Below are 20,085 nucleotides of genomic sequence, written 5' to 3' on the forward strand. Positions count from 1 at the left end.
AGTTGCCACCCGGGGTAGCATCCTCTACTTTCTCATCACGGAGATGCGCTTGGTTAATGAGATGTATCAGACTTCGCTCCGCCAGTTTCTTGGCTTGTTTGACCTTTCCTTGGCCAGGTATGTCTGTACTCAGGAAGCCAAGCTGAATTCGCTATCTGTGGGATAGAATGATGATATTATGTTGATAACTCCCCCCCCACCCACTTTGCTACTAAGCATCTTCTTCTTTTTTAATCTAAATTGAGCGTAATTACCAGTATGTTAACAAATTATTCTCATTTGTTATTTTATGCTCAGAGAAAGTTCTACCAACTATTCATCCATTGATTGATTCCTTTGGGTTCACAAGTTTCTACTTAACAAGAAAATTCCCCAGATGTTGTTGTGAGTGATAATGTTTGGTGGGTAAAATTTTATTCAGACGATGTGAAGGATTCTCTTATGTTATTTCATGTTGAGAGAATGCTTGTTATTTCAGATTTAGGAGGCTTACTAATGATGCATATAAAACAAGAATTGGTCCTCCAGAGTTACTTGTTTTCCATGAAAGACGTTGTTTTTAAGAACAATTGAAAAGGGCAGTGGGCTAAACCTGATTTAAATGCTGTCTCCTCCAGGTCTGTCAAGAGCCCAATTACAAGCAAGAGGATCGCTAATATCATTGAGCACATGACCTACGAGGTTTTTAAGTACACAGCCCGGGGGTTGTATGAAGAGCACAAATTCCTGTTCACGCTGCTGCTTACCCTGAAGATTGACATCCAGAGGAACCGAGTCAAGCATGAAGAGTTTCTCACCCTTATTAAAGGTCAGTATAAGACTAGAAAGCATTGTGCACGGGTGCAGTTGTACGGATTATTGTGAGGGTCGTATGTATGTTTTAGTAGTAGTTTCCTTGCATTTCATTGAAGATTACACGTATGAGAGATAATTTATTTGTTCATTTATTGCATGAAATTAAAAAAATTTTATTTATTGTATTTAAAAAATTTATCAGTTCAGTTCAGTCTCTCAGTTGTGTCCGACTCTTTGCGACCCCATGAATTGCAGCATGCCAGGCCTCCCTGTCCATCACCAACTCCCGGAGTTCACTCAAACTCATGTCCATTGAGTCGGTGATGCCATCCAGCCATCTCATTCTCTGTCGTCCCCTTCTCCTCTTGCCCCCAATCCCTCCCAACATCAGAATCTTTTCCAATGAGTCAACTCTTCGCATGAGGTGGCCAAAGTACTGGAGTTTCAGCTTTAGCATCATTCCTTCCAAAGAACACCCAGGGCTGATCTCCTTCAGAATGGACTGGTTGGATCTCCTTGCAGTCCAAGGGACTCTCAAGAGTCTTCTCCAACACCACAGTTCAAAAGCATCAATTCTCCAGTGCTCAGCTTTCTTCACAGTCCAACTCTCACATCCATCCATGACCACTGGAAAAACCATAGCCTTGACTAGATATATTTTGTGCCGGGTCTTTGTTGCTCTAGGGACTTCTCTGTTGGCTCAGATGGTAAAACGTCTGCCTACAATGTGGGAGACCCAAGTTTGATCCCTGGGTTGGGAAAATCCCCTGGAGAAGGAAATGGCAACCCACTCCAGTACTCTTGCCTGGAGAATCCCATGGATAGCGGAGCCTGGTAGGCTACAGTCCATGAGGTTGCAAAGAATTGGACATGACTGAGCGACTTCACTTTCACTTTGTTGCTCTGCATGGGCTTTCCCTAGTTGCAGGAAGCAGCGGCTACTCTTTGTTGTGGTGAGAAGGCTTCTTATTATGACAGCCTCTCTTGTTGCGGAGAACAGGCTCTAGGTGCACAGGCTTCAGTAGCTGCAGCACATGAGTTCAGTGGCTGCAGCTTGCTGGCTCTAGGGCATGGGATCAGTAGTTACGGAGCATGGGCTTAGTTGCTCTGTGGCATGTGGGATCTTCCAGGACCAGGAATCAAACTCGTGTCCCCTGCATTGGCAGGCGGATTCTTATCCACTCTACCAGCAGGCAAGTCCTTGTGAGAATATTTATTGAGAACCTTCTGTGTGCTAGGACACAGAATAGGCACTTGGAACACTTAATAAGCAAGTAAATTGTTTAGTATGTGAGAAACTAATAAACACTGTGGTGGGGGGGAAATAGAAGGATAAGGGAGATGGGGAGTTACACAGTATGTGGAGTGAGGGGGCTTGTTAACATTTTAAATGGGCTATTTAATGGGATTTCTAATGGAGTGGGACTCCTGAGAGATGGACATGTGAGCCAAGACCTGGAGCAGCAGAGGGTGCTGGCCTCCGGGACATTTAGAGAAGTGCCGAAGGAAGAGGAGCTGGCATCATTGCCTCTGTTGGGAGGGAGCCTCGTACTGTCTCCAATGTGATGGAGGAAAAGCACTGCAAACACGGTGGCTGAGCAGTGGTGAGCGACCATGCTACTCATCCCATGTATATTTCCTCTGTGTCTGTTGCAGCATTGTTCACAGGTTGAACAATCTATTAGGCTAGCCAATATTGAGCAGGCTCTGGGAATTGGTGATGGAGAGGGAGGCCTGGCGCGCTGCAGTCCACGGGGTCGCAAAGAGTCGGACATGATTGAGCGACTGAACTGAACTGATTGAAAGTGAAAGTTAGTTCCATAGTTGTGTCTGACCCTTTGAGACCCCATGGACTGGCTCACCAGGCTCCTCTGTCCATGGAATTTTCCAGGCAAGCTGGCCAAAAATATTTTGGGGTTTTTCCATTATGGGAAAAACTCATATGAACTTTTTGTCTAACCCAATGCTATACATTTCTAAAGAAAGGTTTACTTTTTTTTAAAAATATTTATTTATTTGGCTGCACTGGGTCTTAGTTGCAGCATGTGAACTCTTAGTTAAGGCATGTGGAATCTAGTTCCCTTACCAGGGATTGACCCAGTCCGTGCATGGGGAGCTCAAAGTCTCACCAAGGAAGTCCCTGGAGATATATCTTTAAAGATAAAACACAACTTTATCTTTGGTCAAGGGGTGGATTTTCATGACTTCACCTACATGGAGAGTAGATTTGCAGAGGAACTTGAAGAGGATCCTGTAGGGGCAGAAGGGAAGGGCACAATGGGAGTGTGTAGGTCAGAGTCACACTTAACATTCATACCAATGCATATTGATATACATATGCCTGGAAGGAAAGCTATGGCAAGCCTAGACAGCATACTAAAAAGCAGAGACATCATTTTGCCGACAAATGTTCATCTAGTCAAAGCTGTGGTTTTTCCAGTTGTCATGTATGGATGTGAGAGTTGGATCATTAAGAAGGCTGAGTACTGAAGAATCAATGCTTTCAAACTGTGATGCTGGAGAAGACTCTTGAGAGTCCCTCAGGCAGCAAGGAGATCAAACCAGTCAATCCTAAAGGAAATCAATCCTGAATATTCATTTGACGGACTGTTGCTGAAGCTCTAATATTTTGGCTACCTGATGAGAACTGACTCATTAGAAAAGACTCTGATGCTGGGAAAGATTGAAGGCAGGAGGAGAAGGGGATGATAGAGCATGAGATGGCTGGATGGCATCAGTGACTCAATGGACATGAGTCTGAGCAAGCTCCAGTAGATAGTGGAGGACAGAAGAGCCTGACATCCTGGTGTCTATGGGGTCGCAAAGAGTCAAATGCAACTTAGTGACTGAACAACAATGCATACATAGCTTGTAATGGCAATGAAGACTCATCATTTAGACATGAAAATTTAGAAATGTATGATTTTGGGATGATATCTCTTTCTGTGTCTTCTTTGTCTCTAATCCTTGAACACTTGCCCTTGTTTCTTTATGTTCCAAGCTTCCTAAATCAGAGCACATGGAAGATGAATAGTCTGGAGAGACATCACCTTAGGTAGACGTGTAGGTATAGGAGTGGCCTTCTTCAGTGAGTCCTTTATATATCACTGATTTCTGACCTCAGTGACTCTGGCCCTTCAGTTTATGGGGTTTTCTATGGCAAAGTTGTTCCTGATGTCCTCAATTCAGGCATAAGATGCCTTTCTCAATGGGAATGACATTGACCTTGACATCCAGAAATGGTTGAGATACTGTAAAGTATGTTACAGTTGGCATAATCAAAACAAACATGGAATTTAGAGTTGGGAAGAATTTAAGGGAAAATAGTGGCTTTGCCACTTTGGGATAAGTGGTTTTGAGGAGGTTATTTAAACTTTTCAAGGTTCAGTTGCCTTGGCTATGAAGCAAGGATAGTCATGTCTACATAATAGGATTATTGAGAATTCACACAATTTATATAAACCCTGGAACATAGAATATGCTCAGCAGATGATGGGCCTTCTTATTTTATCTTTATTTTTTTAGTTTATTTCAATTTGTCTGAGGCTTGCCTAGGCTGGACAGGATTTTGTGGACTTCCTGCATTCAGAACTTATTTCTTATGCTCCTTTAGGACACAGGGCTTCATAAGATTTCCTTTTGTTAGCTATGTTGGTGAGAGCTGCCCAAAGACATCAACTCCCTCTGTAAGGATTTTAAAATCACTTAGTTGAAAATGTTTAGATAGCAATAGTGTTTTGATCTTTTAATTTACTCATCTCTAAGATGGGAAAAGGTGAGTCCAGAGGTCTTTCTCAGTCTGCCTTAGTGATGTCACTTCATGATTGTGTGGTACAGCTTGTATGAATCATTATAAGCATGTTTCAGTTTTACAAAGTTTAATGATAAAGATTTAATTATCAATCATCTTTAGAAGTTATTTTGAATTATTGCTATCCCAGCTGTTCATTCTTTGAGAGTCCATCTCATCTGGTGCCATATTACCCAGGAATATGTCTCCACCCTCCACTACAATATTCTTTGTGGCCCATTGTACCCTTCCAAGGCAGCCAAGATATTCATGACAGAATTACCCTCTATTAAACAATGAATAATGCTATGGTTTCAAGGAACCCTCTTTTCCATGAAAGTCATTTCTCTAACCATGTGGTGGATACGTTGTTCTTTTCAGTTTGTTGGAAAATGGACATTTTCCATGGAAATTGGTGTGACATTTTTCAACACAGTGCCATTGTACTTAGTTCTTTAACTGCTCCCTGGTGTTCAAGCAATCTGTTTTGATTTTATGAGCTAATATTTTCACTGAAATGACTTCACTTACGTCTTGTTCCACTTACCTTGGAAGTCTACTAAGATGGCTTTGGCAAAAGACAGCAATTTCATGGGGTCGATGGTACCTGAATAAAGCAGAGATTGCCTCAATAAATATCTTGAGTATTATTATTTGTTTATGACCTGCTCTGTTCAAAAAAAGATTGTAGCCAAATGGGTTGGTTATATCCTTTTAAGAATTATGCTTAGAGCATATTTTCCCTGAAGCATTTTAATAGATGTTATTTATTAAATGGTATATTTTATCCTATAGAAGACTTGCTAGCTCTTGCTTTGACTTAAAATATGATTGTTCACACATTTAGTTTTTCTGGGATGGACCACAGTAACATTTTAAGCTGTCATTTATTTATTTGATGGTGCTATGAGAGTTGTATGAGTTATATGAGGTTAGATGAATTATCAGTAAAGAGATAGGAGCCAGTACCCAACGGAAATGTTTGTTGTGGGTAGATTGATTAAGAATAAGTGACATAGCACAGAGCCCTTGGATGTGCTCAACATGGATGTAAATAATATACTGGTTCATAGAGGAGAATCTCTTAAACACAGGTAGTGTTACAAACAAATCTAGATAAATTCCTTCCTTAAAATGTTATTGTTCAGTTGGTCAGTCGTGTCTGACTCTTTGCGACCTCATGGACTGCAGCCGTCCAGGCTTCCTTGTCATTCACCATCTCCTGGAGTTTGCTCATACTCGTGTCCATTGAGTCGGTGATGCCATCTGATAGTGAAACTCATCCTTAACATGAGCTTGTATCAATATTTGGCAGCTCTTCATGCTGACAACAGCTGGTCATTTAGTGACTCTCAGCTGTGTCCTTGATCCTGTTTTGAGTGCTTCACAGTCACCTTATGTATTTTCTGTCATTATCACAACACCTAAAGTGAAAGTGAAAGTGTTAAGTCTCTTAGTGATGTTAGACTCTTTGTGACCCCATGGACTATAGCCTGCCAAGCTGCTCTGCCCATGGAATTCTCTAGGCAAGAGTGCTGGAGTGGGTTACCATTTCCTTCTCCAGGGAATCTTCCTGACCCAGGGATCGAACCTGGGTCTCCCTCATTGCAGGGAGATTCTTTACTGTCTGAACCACCAGGAAACACCTTGGTGTCATTATTCCCACTGTATGTATTTGAATACACAGTCCCAGATGGATGAGTTGACTTGTCACACACCTTGGCCAGGTGTAGCTAAAACAGAATGCATCACTTACCTGGATCCAGGCCTATATCACTGATCCTTAAATGTGTTTTTCTGAAACCATCTGTTCCTTTATTAAATGTTAAAGCTTGTTCATCACTATGATTTATATTTCTGAGTTTAAATAATTGTTAAGGTAGTAAAAGAATTGATATTAAAATAGTTTCAGCAAGTTTTTTTTTTACTATAGATATTGTTTGTACAGAAACAAAATTTTATTAACATAATATATTTAACTTGAAAGGTGGTGCCTCCTTGGACTTGAAAGCCTGTCCTCCTAAACCATCTAAATGGATCCTGGACATGACCTGGCTAAATTTGGTGGAACTCAGCAAACTTAGGCAGTTTTCTGATGTCCTTGATCAGGTAACTTGTGCTTTGAATAAACTTATGATAATATCCCAGTGGGCAGCTTCCTGATTTATCCCTGGCTGTTTGGGGAAAAGAAAGATTTCTTGCTGCTGTCACTCCTAAAATGGAATGACCAGTGCTTGACCTTCCTCATGGCTCATTCATATTCTGATAAAGTACACTCCACCCATGGCAGGCTGGTCTCCAGGAAGTAATTAGTTGCCCAGGAAGTTTAACTAATGCTGTCCTGGGCCATACGTCAGTATCACCAATTGGAGATCTACCAGTGGGAAAACAGATTCAATTAGTTTAAGACATTGCTTTTACAATATAAAATCATGCTATTTTCGATATTTTTTTTGTTTTTCTACTCAAAATGAAACTCTAGTATTGCTTTTCTCTAAAAAAAAAAAAAAAAAAGAGAGCGAGAGAGATTAGATATGGTCAAGAAGTTTTGTCATCTTCCTATAGATTGAATGACGAGAAATAGGAACAACCTGCCCTTGAATGCTAAATATCCTTTCTTGCCTCTAGTTCCTGTCTCTCTCTTCTTCCTTTCCTTGTTTGTACTGCCTTAGCTAGGCATCTGGGTATGAATCTAACACAAACACCTGACCTTTTATTTCTAGAAGTTGTTGTACTTTCATAAACAGCCAGTTTTGGATGAATTGTGTGTATATTGGAATTATGGCACTTGGGTACGGAAAGTTGAATTGGGACAAGTCAAGAAACAGGTTCTTGAAAATCTGATGACCAGCAGGAAGTTGCATGAATAGCAAGGTTGCTTTCTTCAGCTGCACATTGAAGGCTTTGACCAGAAAATGTCCAAACACTGGTCCTTTTTTAAAACTGATGTATGATTGGGCTTTCCTGGTGGCTCAGATGGTAAAGAATCTGCCTGCAATGCAGGAGACCTGGGTTTGATCCCTGGGTCTGGAAGATCCCCTGGATACCCATTCCAGTATTCTTGCCTGGAGAATCCCATGGACAGAGGAGGAGCCTGATGAACTACAGTCCACAGGGTCACAGAGTCGGACTTAATTGAGCAACTAACACTTTCACTTTCACACATGGTTGATTCACAGTGTTATGTTATTTTCTGGTGTACAGAAAAGTGATTTAGTTTTAGATATACACATGGACACACACATACACACTATATTCTTTCTTATTAGGGTTTATTATAAGATATTGAATATAGTTCCCTGTGCTGTATGGTAGGACCTTGTTGTTTATCTATTTTGTATATAGAAGCTTATATCTGCTAATCCCAAACCCCTGATTTCTCTCTCTCCTACCCTCTTTCCTTTTTTGTAACCATAAATTTGTTTTCTATGTCTGTGAGTTTGTTTCTGTTTCATAAGTAAATCTATTTGTATCGCATTTTAGAAATGATGTGTATATGTCTGCTAGTCACTCAGTCCTGTCTGACTCTTGGGGACCCCATGGACTGTATCCTGCCAGTCTCCTCTGTCCATGGGGTTCTCCAGGCCAGAATACTGGAGTGGGTAGCCATTCTCTTTTCTAGGGGATCTTCCCGACCCAGGGATCGAACCCAGGTCTTCTGCATTGTGGGCAGATTCTTTACCACCTGAGCCACCAGGGAAGCCTTTAGAAATGATGTCATATGGTATTTGTCCTAATGTTGGTCCTTGACTTTGCCAGCTTAGGTTGACGGAAAGCTTGAGCTATATATTTATGTTTTGGCTTAGGCCTGGTGATGATCGTGTAATTTGGGTGCAAGCTATTCTCTTGGGTTAAATAGCTTTTCTTTGGGAGATTTTAATGAATTCTAGCTTCTTCCCCTATGGGGTAACTCCTAGTGACCTTGCCTGTACCATTATTTGTTATTGAAGTAACTGTCTTCTGGAGCTTATATTTTATACATGAAATCCCTCCACATAATGTAGTCTTTTGTGATTTGAAACAGGTTATTTTTTATTCTTACATGATACTTTCTGAATATGAACCCATATGCCTTTTTCCTTTGATTACACCTCTGAGAAATACACTTGGAGTTTTTTTTTTTAATTGAAGTATGATTGCTTAACCATGTTGTTAGTTTCAATGAAGTGAACCAGCTATATGTATACATATATCCCCTCCCTCTTAGACCTCCCTCCCACCCACCCCCTATCCAACCCCTAGGTCATCACAGAGCACCGAGCTAAGCTCCCTGTGCAATACAGCAGCTTCCCAATAACCATCTGTTTTACACATGTATGTATGTATGCTTAATCACTCAGTCATGTCCAACTGTGACTCCATGGACTGTAGCCCGCCAGGGTCCTTTGTCCATGGAATTCTCTGGGCAAGAATACCGGAGTGGGTTGCCATTTCCTTCTCCAGTTTTACACATGATGCTGTATATATGTCAATCCAAAATCTCTCAGTTCGTCCCACCCTCCCTTTCCCCTCTGTGTCAACATGTCTATTCTCTACATCTGTGTCTCTATTCCTGCCCTGCAAATGGGTTCATCTGTACCATTTTTTCTAGATTCCACTTATATGCATTCATATGCAGTATTTCTTTTTCTCTTTCTGACTTTCTTCACTCTGTATGACAGACTCTAGGTTCATGTACATTACTGCAAATGACCCAATTCAGTTCCTTTTTATGGCTGAGTAATATTCCACTGTGGGCTTCCCAGGTGGTGCAGTGGTAAAGAATCTGCCTCTCAGTGCAAGAGGTGCAAGAGATGTGGGTTTGATTTCTGGGTTGGGAGGATCCCCTGGAGGAGGAAATGGCAACCTACTTCAGTATTCCTGCCTAAGAAATCCTATAGACAGAGGAGCCGTGTGGGTTACAGTCCATGGGTTGCAAAGAGTCAGACATGACTGAACAGCAACAGAAAAATATTCCACTTATACATGTATCACAACTTCTTTATCCATTCATCTGTTAGTGGACATTTAGGTTGCTTAGTCAAAGGAAATATACCAGAGAACATAAGATCATGTTTATCTGCAGATCTCACTTGTTCTGTGATTGTGCAATGTTTGTTTTTTAATGCTTATCTCTTTTCAATTTTTGTAAGCTTCAAAGGATAATGAACTGTCTTTTTTCTTCCCCTTTATCAATTGCCCAAATAAAGCAAGTGTGATTATTCACTTAATGATGATATTAAGTGGTATATTTCAAATGACTCTAGATTGATAGAGTATTGACCAGAAAGCTTCAATAATAAACATGTATTAAATGTCTTCTTTTGTTCCAAGAATGATCCTGGGAAATGAGGAAACATAAGTGAATGAAACTTGATTCTTGATCATGGGAGATCTCATGGATCAAAACAGATTTCCTTAAAATAATGAAAATGAATTTCCATTGATCTCTTTATTCTTTACAGAGTCGTTACCACAAAGGCATAGAAGAAATGATACAGCAGGGTTCTCCCTTTAAAAGGGGTCTGTAGACTGGTGTTAATACAGACTGACTTTAGAACAAATCACATTTGATTTTCGACTCTCAGACTTTTTGGTACCAGGCTATAAAATTTTAAAAAATAGTCAAGGGATATCATTTCCTTTTCCCACTCCAGTATTCTTGCGTGGAGAATCCTGTGGACAGGGGAGCCTGGTGGGCTACAGCCCATGTGGTTGCAAAGAGTCAGATACGCCTGAGCATGCACACACACAGGATATCATTCACACATGTCTGCAATCGTCAGAAAAATATCTGTGAAGTCTTACTGAAAGATTTTTCTGTGATGTGACACATTTCTTATCCCCTGGTATTTTCAGATATCAAGAAATGAGAAAATGTGGAAAATTTGGTTTGATAAGGAAAACCCTGAGGAGGAACCCCTTCCAAATGCCTATGATAAATCTCTTGACTGCTTTCGACGTCTTCTCCTTATTAGATCCTGGTGTCCTGACAGAACCATTGCCCAGGTAAAAAGTACATATGTTAAAAATAAGAGAATATTTTAAAGGAGAATTTCCTTTTAAATTTTAAAGAATATTTAAAACGTTAACCCCCATGAGAATTTTCATGTGGGCGTCTGTCTAATTTTCCAACAATACAATTGTGAAAAATGGAAAAAATAAGCAAGAAATAATTGTACTGAGGTGTACATGTGGCTAAGTGATTTACTAATTTTCTTTGGCCTAAGTGGTACAATAAGAGTGAATGAGTAAGCTATTTTTTTTTGTTTTGTTTTGTTTCTTTTTAAATTTTTTTTTTAATTGTGGTAAAAGTCACATAATATAAAACATACTATTTTACCACACGTAACTATATGGTCCAGTGGCACTAAGTACATTCACATTATTGTTCAACTCTCACCATCATCCATCTCTGGAGTTCTCTACCTTCCTGAACTGAAACTCTGTCCCCATTAAACACTAAGTCCTCATTGTCCCTCCCCACCCCATCCCCACTGCCCCCCCCACCCCCCCGCCGGCATCTACCAATGTACTTTCTGACTCTATGAATTTGACTTTTCTAGGTACTTTGCATAAGTGGAATCAAAATTTGTCTGCACTTACTGTATATTGAAATGCATCTTTAATGTTAGCTTAATATAAGTCCTACAAACAGATGGCACCATCCTTGTTTTCCCTTGTGCTATATATTAATAGTAGGGTAGTCGAAGCTACGTTTCTAAGGTGGGCATATTGGTATAACATAAAGGTAATGCATTGTTCTTCCATATCATTTTTACATTAACTCAGAAAAGATAGGGAACTCCATTTTGCCAGTAGTAATGTACTATTCCCTGGTGGCTCAGATGGTAAAGCGTCTGCCCGCAATGCGGGAGACTGGGTTCAATCCCTGGGTCAGGAAGATCCCATGGAGAAGGAAATGGCAGCCCACTCCAGTATTCTTGCCTGTAAAACTCCATGGACTGAGGAGACTGGTAGGCTACAGTCCATGGTGTTGCAAAGAGTCGGACATGACTGAGCTACTTCACTTTCACTTTTCACTTTCAATGTAGTATTTCTTGAGTAGGAAGACTGTTCAGTTACCAGAGAGGAGAGAGAAAGTCTACAGGGCTGTACAGAGTTCCCAAACCCAGAGTCGTTACCCTGGGATGTGTCATAAACCTTGATGTGAGAAAGAAGCCTTGCCTAAAATTCCTTGAGTGATACTTAGGTTTAAATATAAGCCCTGCCTCCAGAAGATTCATCTTTTCAAAGACTTTTCATCTGCTTCCATCATGGAAGTTTACGCATGAAACAGACTTGTGGTGTCTTGCCCACAGCTAAAAGTTAAATGCTACTATTCCCAGACATTGATTTTTTTAATGGACTTTTAAGAATAAGTCATAAAATAACAGTAGGCTGGAGTTTCTCATAGAAGGTAGGGAGTTTTCCCCTTTGCTCTCCAGAGGCTTGTTAAAAACATTCGGAGTAACCAACTCCCAGTCCTCCTAGGTGCCTTGGAAACAATCGAATTCAATGATTTATTCAGAAAAGAAAAATGAGTTTTGCAACTCAGGGCCCTGAGATCACCCTTCCTTTGATTTTTCTTCTCAACTTCATTCCTTTTATCTTGCCCAAATGAATTGTCAAACAACTGCCTTATTTAAGGGGAATGTAGAAGTTTTAAGTAGACTTTCCTCCCTTCTCTCCCACTCTCTGCCTCCCTCCCTCCTTTCCTTCTCTCTTCTTTCCTTCCTTCTTTCCCTTTTAATTCTTTTCACACTTCATTGGGATCAATGCGGAAATTTAAATGTCTCCCACTCCTTTGTAAATTTGTTATCATTATCCTGGCCTGAAATCCTTAGGCTGACAACAGCCAGTGTCTTCCTAAGGAGTCTCCTCTAGTTCATTCTCACCTTGCCCACCCTAGTCCATCTTGTATATTCTAGAAGAAATGGAAATATCATTATGCTCTTCCTTTAATGGCTTCCCATGGTGCTTGTGATAACATCCAAGTCTTAAGCAAGATCTAGAAGGCCCCTTGCAAACATGTTCTCTTCTCTGAGGTTCTTATTCTCACATTAGATTTCTTGTGTGATTTTTCAACCGGACACCATCTTGGGAAGCATATGAGAAGGTCTAAACTGTGGACATATTCAATCCCTATTCCCTGTAAGAGCGTTAGGCTTATTCTCAGCATTTCAGCTGAGCGTGGCTGCAGACACAGTCAAAATCCTGGTTAAAAGAGCAATGTACCATCAGAGGATGTCTTGTGCTACTGCTAGTTTCTGTATAGCTGCTGAGCTAAGAATGGTTTTTGTAGTTTTAAATGCTTGAAAAAAAAACCTCAAAACAATATTTTGTGATATGCAAAAATTATACAACATTTGAATTCCAGGGCCTATAAAGTTCTAATGGAACACAGGCTCACTTGTTTATGGACTCTCTATAGATGCTCTCATGCTGCTGCTGCTGCATTGCTTCAGTCGTGTCTGACTCTGTGCGACCCCATAGACGGCAGCCCACCAGGCTCCACCGTCCCTGGGATTCTCCAGGCAAGAACACTGGAGTGGGTTGCCATTTCCTTCTCCAATGCATGAAAATGAAAAGTGAAAGGGAAGTCGCTCAGTCGCAACCCCATGGACTGCAGCCCACCAGGCTCCTCCATCCATGGGATTTTCCAGGCAAGAGTACTGGAGTGGGGTGCCATTGCCTTCTCCAGCTCTCATGTTGCAGTGATAGGTTAAGTTGTTGCACCAGAGACTGCATGGCCACCAAGATATAGAATATTTACTACTTGGCCCCTGATGTAGGGAACAGTATATTAGCTCATAGCTTGAATAAAAACTAAAGAAATTTCCATGTGGGATCAATGATGAGTTCTATAACAAGATTAGCTTTTTGAGCTCCTTGCTAGACTAGAAGACAAAGCACTTTGCTCTTGAGAGATGCCGCAGTGATGGCTGTACCAGGTACCTGTGGCTGAGAAACAACTGCAGTCTGTGGTACACCTGGGCATCCAGGCTATGAAGTCATTTCTGATCACCAAGCACCCTGCCCAATGGCTGTGATGAACTTGTATACAAATAGACTTTCGGAGATGCCGAAGAATGTCAACCAAACTTTTAAAGTACCTTTCAGAAGGCTGTAAAAAATGTGTGAAAGTAAAAAGTTAGTCATTCAGTTGTGTCCAACTGTGTGACCCCATGGACTGTGTAGCCTGCCAGGCTTCTCTGTCCATGGGATTCTCCAGGCAAGAATATTAGAGTGGGTTGCCTTGCCCTCCTCCAGGGGATCTTCCCGACCCAGGGATCGAACCCAGGTCTCCTGTATTGCATGCAGATTCTTTACCATCTGAACCACCAGGAAACTGTTTATATTAATACTTACGTTAGAGGATTCCATAGTGGATCTGGTCAACTGGATAGTAAGAGATACATAAATAAGTGGCATCCTGTGCTCCAAGTGCAGTTGGGTTAAACCTTTAAAATTAATTAAGTAATTCAATAAGTATTTGATACATTTCTTTCCATAAGTGATCATTTAACAGTAATTATCTGTTTGTTAAGTATCCATTCAATCCCAGGCATTGTACTACTTACTTGATTATTTGAATGCTTATAATTTTCCCTTGAGCTTCCCAGGTGGCGCTAGTGGTAAAGAACCCACCTGCCAGTGCAGGAGGCACAGAGGTGCCCATTTGATCCCGGCAACCCACCCCAGTATTCATTCTTGCCTGGAAAATCCCATGGACAGAGAAGCCTGGTGGTCTACAGTCCCTGGGATTGCACAGAGTCAGACACGACTGAGCACATATGCACACACACACACACACACATTTCCTTTAAAGCATCCTCAATAATAGAGTTGCCAAATATTTTAAACCTTTTCTATAGTATGAAGCAGCCAGTGCATCGAAAGAGGTCCCAGACAAGGATTCGACCAAACTGGGTTCTGGTCTTTTAAATGTGTGATTGTGTTTTTGGCAAGTAAAGTCTGAAAGTGTTAGTCACTCAGTCATGTCTGACTCTTTGAGATCCCATGGACTGTAGCCTGCCAGGATCCTCTGTCCATGGGATTCTCCAGGCAAGAATACTAGAGTGGGGTGCCATGCCCTTCTCCAGTGTATCTTCCCGACTCAGGGATTGAACCTGGGTCTCTCACGTTGCTGGCAGATAGACTGAGGATTCAAACAAATAAGCAAGCAAGCAAATAAAGAGGTTAACCCACAAGAAAACAAACAAACAAACAAACCTCTGCCCTATTTTCCTGGCAGGATTACTGTGGACATCATTGAAATAATCTGCAAAAATGAATTTTGGGAACCACACTGAATTGTGAATAAGGGGTTGGAGCTAGTTTTGGTGACCCGTGTGCTGTTTTTGGCAGGCCCGTAAGTACATCATGGACTCCATGGGACAAAAGTATGCAGAGGCCGTTATCCTGGACTTGGAAAGGACGTGGGAGGAATCTGACCCTCGGACACCGCTCATCTGTCTCCTGTCTATGGGCTCAGACCCCACGGACTCCATCATCGCCTTGGGGAAGAGACTAAAAATAGAAACGCGCTACGTGTCCATGGGACAGGGCCAGGAGATCCATGCTCGCAAGCTCCTGCAGCAGGCCATGGCGAACGTGAGACCTGATGTCTACTTTTGTATTCTGTTGTTGACATTGCTGCTTACAGGGTAACAATGCAGGAAAGAACCTACAAATCCTTAAGTGCTGAAATTTATGTGTTGCGTTCTGTTTGCTAAACAGGGAAAAGCACCTCTTAGAAAAATTTCATGGAAAAATGAATACAATGTGAAACGTTTTCTGCTGAGCCTTGAATTCTGGGAAGCTTGCCCAGTGAGAGCATCTTATTTCCTGACCTGTTTGCATAGTGCTCAACCCTGCTCCAGGTCCTGAACCTTCTATGGAGTTCATAGCTCCCCCTCTGTGCCTCAAGTTCCAGCCCCTGCAGATCTACTTGGGGGATCCACAGCACTCTGGAATCCACAACACAATCCAGAATGCAAAATCTGTGCCCTGGAGTCCCCTAGGCCTGGCCCAGATTCCAGAGGCCAGGAATCTGCCATTACCCTGTGGTGGTACCAGAGATTTTCCGGAAACCTGGCCTGTCGCCTTCCAGGTGGGCTCCTAGAGCCCTTGGCAGCTTGCAAATTCAACAGTGTACAGCTCAGGCCATGCTCAGGACTGGTCTGGGGCCATTGTAGCTGGAAATCATGTGATGACCTACCAATGGGAGAAGTTCAGAGCTGAGGCACTTTGAGGGACTTAAAGTTACCTGAATGCAGAAGGTCCTATTTTATCTCTGGAATTCAAGCTCCAGAACACTGTATGTTTCCTCTGGTCTAATCTTAGGTGTCCAGATGGATCCAGTTTTATAATAGTGTACACTCGGGTCACCACCTTGAAGAGCCAGAGGCTCCTCCCAGCCGCATGAAGTCTCCCTGGTGTCCCCATGGTCATTTATCAAAGGCATTTAGAAGGTCCTTCTATATGTACCATCCTTTCTGTCACTTTGCAGGTCTAATGAAAAGGGGAGAAAAACCCCACCATCAACACACAGCAAGACTCTAAAGGGTATACATTTTGGCAGGTCAATTTGTGGTCAATCCCTTGACCTTAACTTCAATTTCCACATATAAAATATATATGTGAGCTTTCCTGGTAGCTCAGCTGGTACAGAATCTGCCTGCAATGTGGAAACCTGGGTTCAATCCCTGGGTGGGGAAGATCCCCTGGAGGAGGGCACGGCAACCCACTCCAGTATTCTTGCCTGGAGATTCCCTGTGGATGGAGGAGCCTGGCATACTAGAGTCCATGGGGTCAAAAAGAGTCAGACATGACTGAGCATCTAAGCACAGCACAGCAATATGAGATACCCAAATTTGATCCATGGGTCAAGAAGATCCCCTGGAGAAGTGCATGGCAACCCACTCCAGTGTTCTTGCCTGGAAAATCCCCATGGACAAAGAAGCCTGATGGGTTGCAGTCCATGGGGTCGCAAAGAGTCAGACATGACTGAGTGACTAAGCATAACCTTCTTTTGGGTTCCCAGCTCTGCCAGAGGCTCCCTCCGCCCCTGCTCCCCTCTCCCTGCACCCTTTGGCCAAGTACAGGGTGGCAGAACCACTTGCCTCTTATTCCTACTGGAGAACATGCAGTCATGAGAGATGCTTTTCCAGCCTATTTTGGAGCAGACTCCATGCCTCCTTCACTAAGCCTGAGTTCTCCCCTCAATATCTCAAGAGCCCTCTGCTACAGGGAACACCCCCCCCCACCATTTTGGACAGAACTGGCTGTCTCCCCGCAACCACCAGGCACGAGGCTCACCATGAAACCACCAGGTTCTAGGTCCTAGCTGCTGACTCTAGAACCTTCCCACTGTGCTACAGCCTGATCCCTTCCCCCAGTCTAGAACTGAGTCTGTTGGGTTCTAGAATCTCCATATTTGCCTCTTCCATCCTCAAGCCATGCCCTGCCCCCAGCTTTGGTGAAAGGGAGGGGCCTCTCTTGTGCTCTGTGCTGACTGCTGTGCTTAGTTTGCTGTTGGGAGGGGGAGGGCAGAAAGCACATGATTTAAATATATTTCAGTTTAATTCAGTCGCTCAGTTGTGTCTGACTCTCTGTGACCCCATGGACCGCAGCATGCCAGGCTTCCTGGTCCATTACCAACTCCAGGAGCTTACTCAGACTCTTGTCCATAGAGTCGGTGATGCCATCCAACCATCTAATCCTCTGTCATCCCCTTCTCCTCCTGCCTTAATTTTTCCAAGCATCAGTATCTTTTCCAATGAGTTAGTTCTTCGCATCAAGTGGCCAAAGTATTGGAGTTTCAGCATCAGTCCTTCCAATGAATATTCAGGATTGATTTCCTTTAGGACTTACTGGTTGGATCTCCTTGAGGTCCAAGGGACTCTCAAAAATCTTCTTCAACACCACAGTACAAAAGCATCAGTTCTTCAGTGCTCAGATTTCTTTATAGTCCAGCTCTCGCATCCATACATGACTACTGGAAAAACCATACCTTTGACTAGATGGACTTTTGTTGGCAGAGTAATGTCTTTGCTTTTTAATATGCTGTCTAGGTTGGTTATACCTTTTCTTCCAAGAAGCAAGCGTCTTTTAATTTCATGGCTGCAGTCACCATCTGCAGTGATTTTGGACCCTAAGAAAATAATGTCTCTCACTGTATCCATTGTTTCCCCATCTACTTGCCGTGAAGTGATGGGACTGGATGCTATGATCTTAGTTTTCTGAATGTTGAGTTTTCAGCCAACTTTTCACTCTCCTCTTTCACTTTTATCAAGAGGCTCTTTAGTTCTTCACTTTCTGCAATAAGGGTGATATCATCTGCATATCTGAGGTTATTGATATTTCTCCCGGCAATCTCAATTCCAGCTTGTGCTTCATCCAGCCCAGCATTTAGCATGATGCCCTCTGCATATAAGTTAAATAAGCAAGGTGACAATATACAGCCTTGACATACTCCTTTCTCGATATGGAGCAGTCCATTGTTCCATGTCCAGTTTTAACTGTTGCTTCCTGACCTGCATACAGATTTCTCAAGAGGCAGGTCAGGTGGTCTGGTATTTCCATCTCTTGAAGAATTTTCCACAGTTTGTTGTGATCCACACAGTCAAAGGCTGTGGCATAGTCAATAAAGCAGAAGTAGATGTTTTTCTGGAACTCTCTTGCTTTTTCGATGATGCAGCGGATGTTGGCAATTTGATCTCTGGTTCCTCTGCCTTTTCTAAATCTAGCTTGAACATTGGAAGTTCATGGTTCACGTACTGTTGAAGCCTGGCTTGGAGAATTTTGAGCATTACTTTGCTGGCGTGTGAGTTGAGTGCAATTGTGGGGTAGTTTGAGCATTCTTTGGCATTGCCCTTCTTTGGGATTGGAATGAAAACTGATCTAGTCCAGTCCTGTGGCCACTGCTGAGTTTTCCAAATTTGGTGGCATTTTTAGTGCAGCACTTTCACAGCATCATCTTTTAGGATTTGAAATAACTCAACTGGAATCCATCCCCTCAACTAGCTTTGTTCGTAATGATGCTTTCTAAGGCCCACTGGACTTCACATTCCAGGATGTCTGGCTCTAGATGAGTGACCACACCATCGTGGTTATCTGGGTCATGAAGATCTTTTTTGTACAGTTCTTCTGTGTATTCTTGCCATCCTCTGCTTCTGTTTGGTCCATACCATTTCTGTCCTTTATTGACCCCATCTTTGTATGAAATGTTCCCTTGGTATCTCTGATTTTCTTGAGATGAACAATGCATTCATGATTCGGAATCCCAGGTCTAGTCCTGGCCTCTCCTTCCTCTTGGCCTCCCCTGACTGCCAACGCTGAATTCCTCCCTCTGCTAGAGCTGTACTTAGAAAACGGAGGGAGGAATTCAGCGTTGGCAGTCAGGGGAGGTCAAGAGGAAGGAGAGGCCAGGACTAGACCTGGGATTCCGAATCATGAATGCATTGTTCATCTCAAGAAAATCAGAGATACCAAGGGAACATTTCATACAAAGATGGGCTCAATAAAGGACAGAATTGGTATGGACCAAACAGAAGCAGAGGATGGCAAGAATACACAGAAGAACTGTACAAAAAAGATCTTCATGACCCAGATAACCACGATGGTGTGGTCACTCATCTAGAGCCAGACATCCTGGAATGTGAAGTCCAGTGGGCCTTAGAAAGCATCATTACTGTGGCGGATTCATTTTGATATTTGGCAAAACTAATACAATTTTGTAAAGTTTAAAAATAAAATAAAAAAATAATGGTGGAACTAATATTATAATTTCAAGAAACTAAATTAGAATTTAAATGGAATATTTTTAGCCTTCAATTTATCTGTGTTTTCTGTTAGTAGTTTAATTTCTAGGCAAATGTAAAAAGATTTCTTACTATTATTAGCATGTTTAAAACTTGTCAGAGACAATAGTGTTTTAGGCCAGAATGAACCAACTATTCTAGAATAGTAAAATGGAAGATCTGCTCAGTAAGAAGAACTCAAAATATTAATACTGAAAGCAGTGAGGCCAAAGAAGCAAACTTGGCTAAGGGATTCCTTTCTGTTGGTGAAGGTTCGACCATCAAAATTCTCAACTAAGAAACTTAGATCAGGAGGCACTTGTATTCTGGATGAAAGAGCATCTGAAGCCTTTTTGTTGTTATGTTTCATATTTAATTCTCCTTTTTTTGAATTGTGAACAGTATCAATTAAATTTTCATAGGAAAAAATTAAATATTTATTCATTATATACTTCTGAAGAAAATTTAAGCAGATACGTGACATTTCGAAAGGGGTCAGTTTTACATGTAACTTGATTAAGATTTTAGATCTGGTACTTAGTTTATGTTGTGCAAAGAAAAATAGGTTACACTCATCTAATCAAAATGATTCAAAATTACAGAGTCAAGAAAGTAACTCAAGATTATGATCTGAATATTGTAGATGATTTTAGCAAAATTATTCAATGGGTTAGATATTTAAATGATTGTTGTTGGGACTTCCCTAGTGGCTCA

General features: G+C 41.8%; 1 protein-coding gene across 1 annotated transcript in view; it reads left to right on the forward strand.

Moving 5' to 3' along the window:
* DNAH5 (dynein axonemal heavy chain 5) overlaps positions 1–20,085 on the forward strand; it is a 270,204-nt gene that overhangs the window by 217,666 nt on the left and 32,453 nt on the right. Inside the window, exons 67-71 of the mRNA XM_055554828.1 lie at positions 3–117; positions 618–808; positions 6,573–6,694; positions 10,424–10,573; positions 14,936–15,181. Of these exons, the coding sequence (XP_055410803.1) occupies positions 3–117; positions 618–808; positions 6,573–6,694; positions 10,424–10,573; positions 14,936–15,181 (824 nt within the window). The remainder of the gene's footprint in view (positions 1–2; positions 118–617; positions 809–6,572; positions 6,695–10,423; positions 10,574–14,935; positions 15,182–20,085) is intronic.

The sequence above is a fragment of the Bubalus kerabau genome, chromosome 18, assembly GCF_029407905.1.
Source record: "Bubalus kerabau isolate K-KA32 ecotype Philippines breed swamp buffalo chromosome 18, PCC_UOA_SB_1v2, whole genome shotgun sequence".
Taxonomy (NCBI): Eukaryota; Metazoa; Chordata; class Mammalia; order Artiodactyla; family Bovidae; genus Bubalus; species Bubalus kerabau.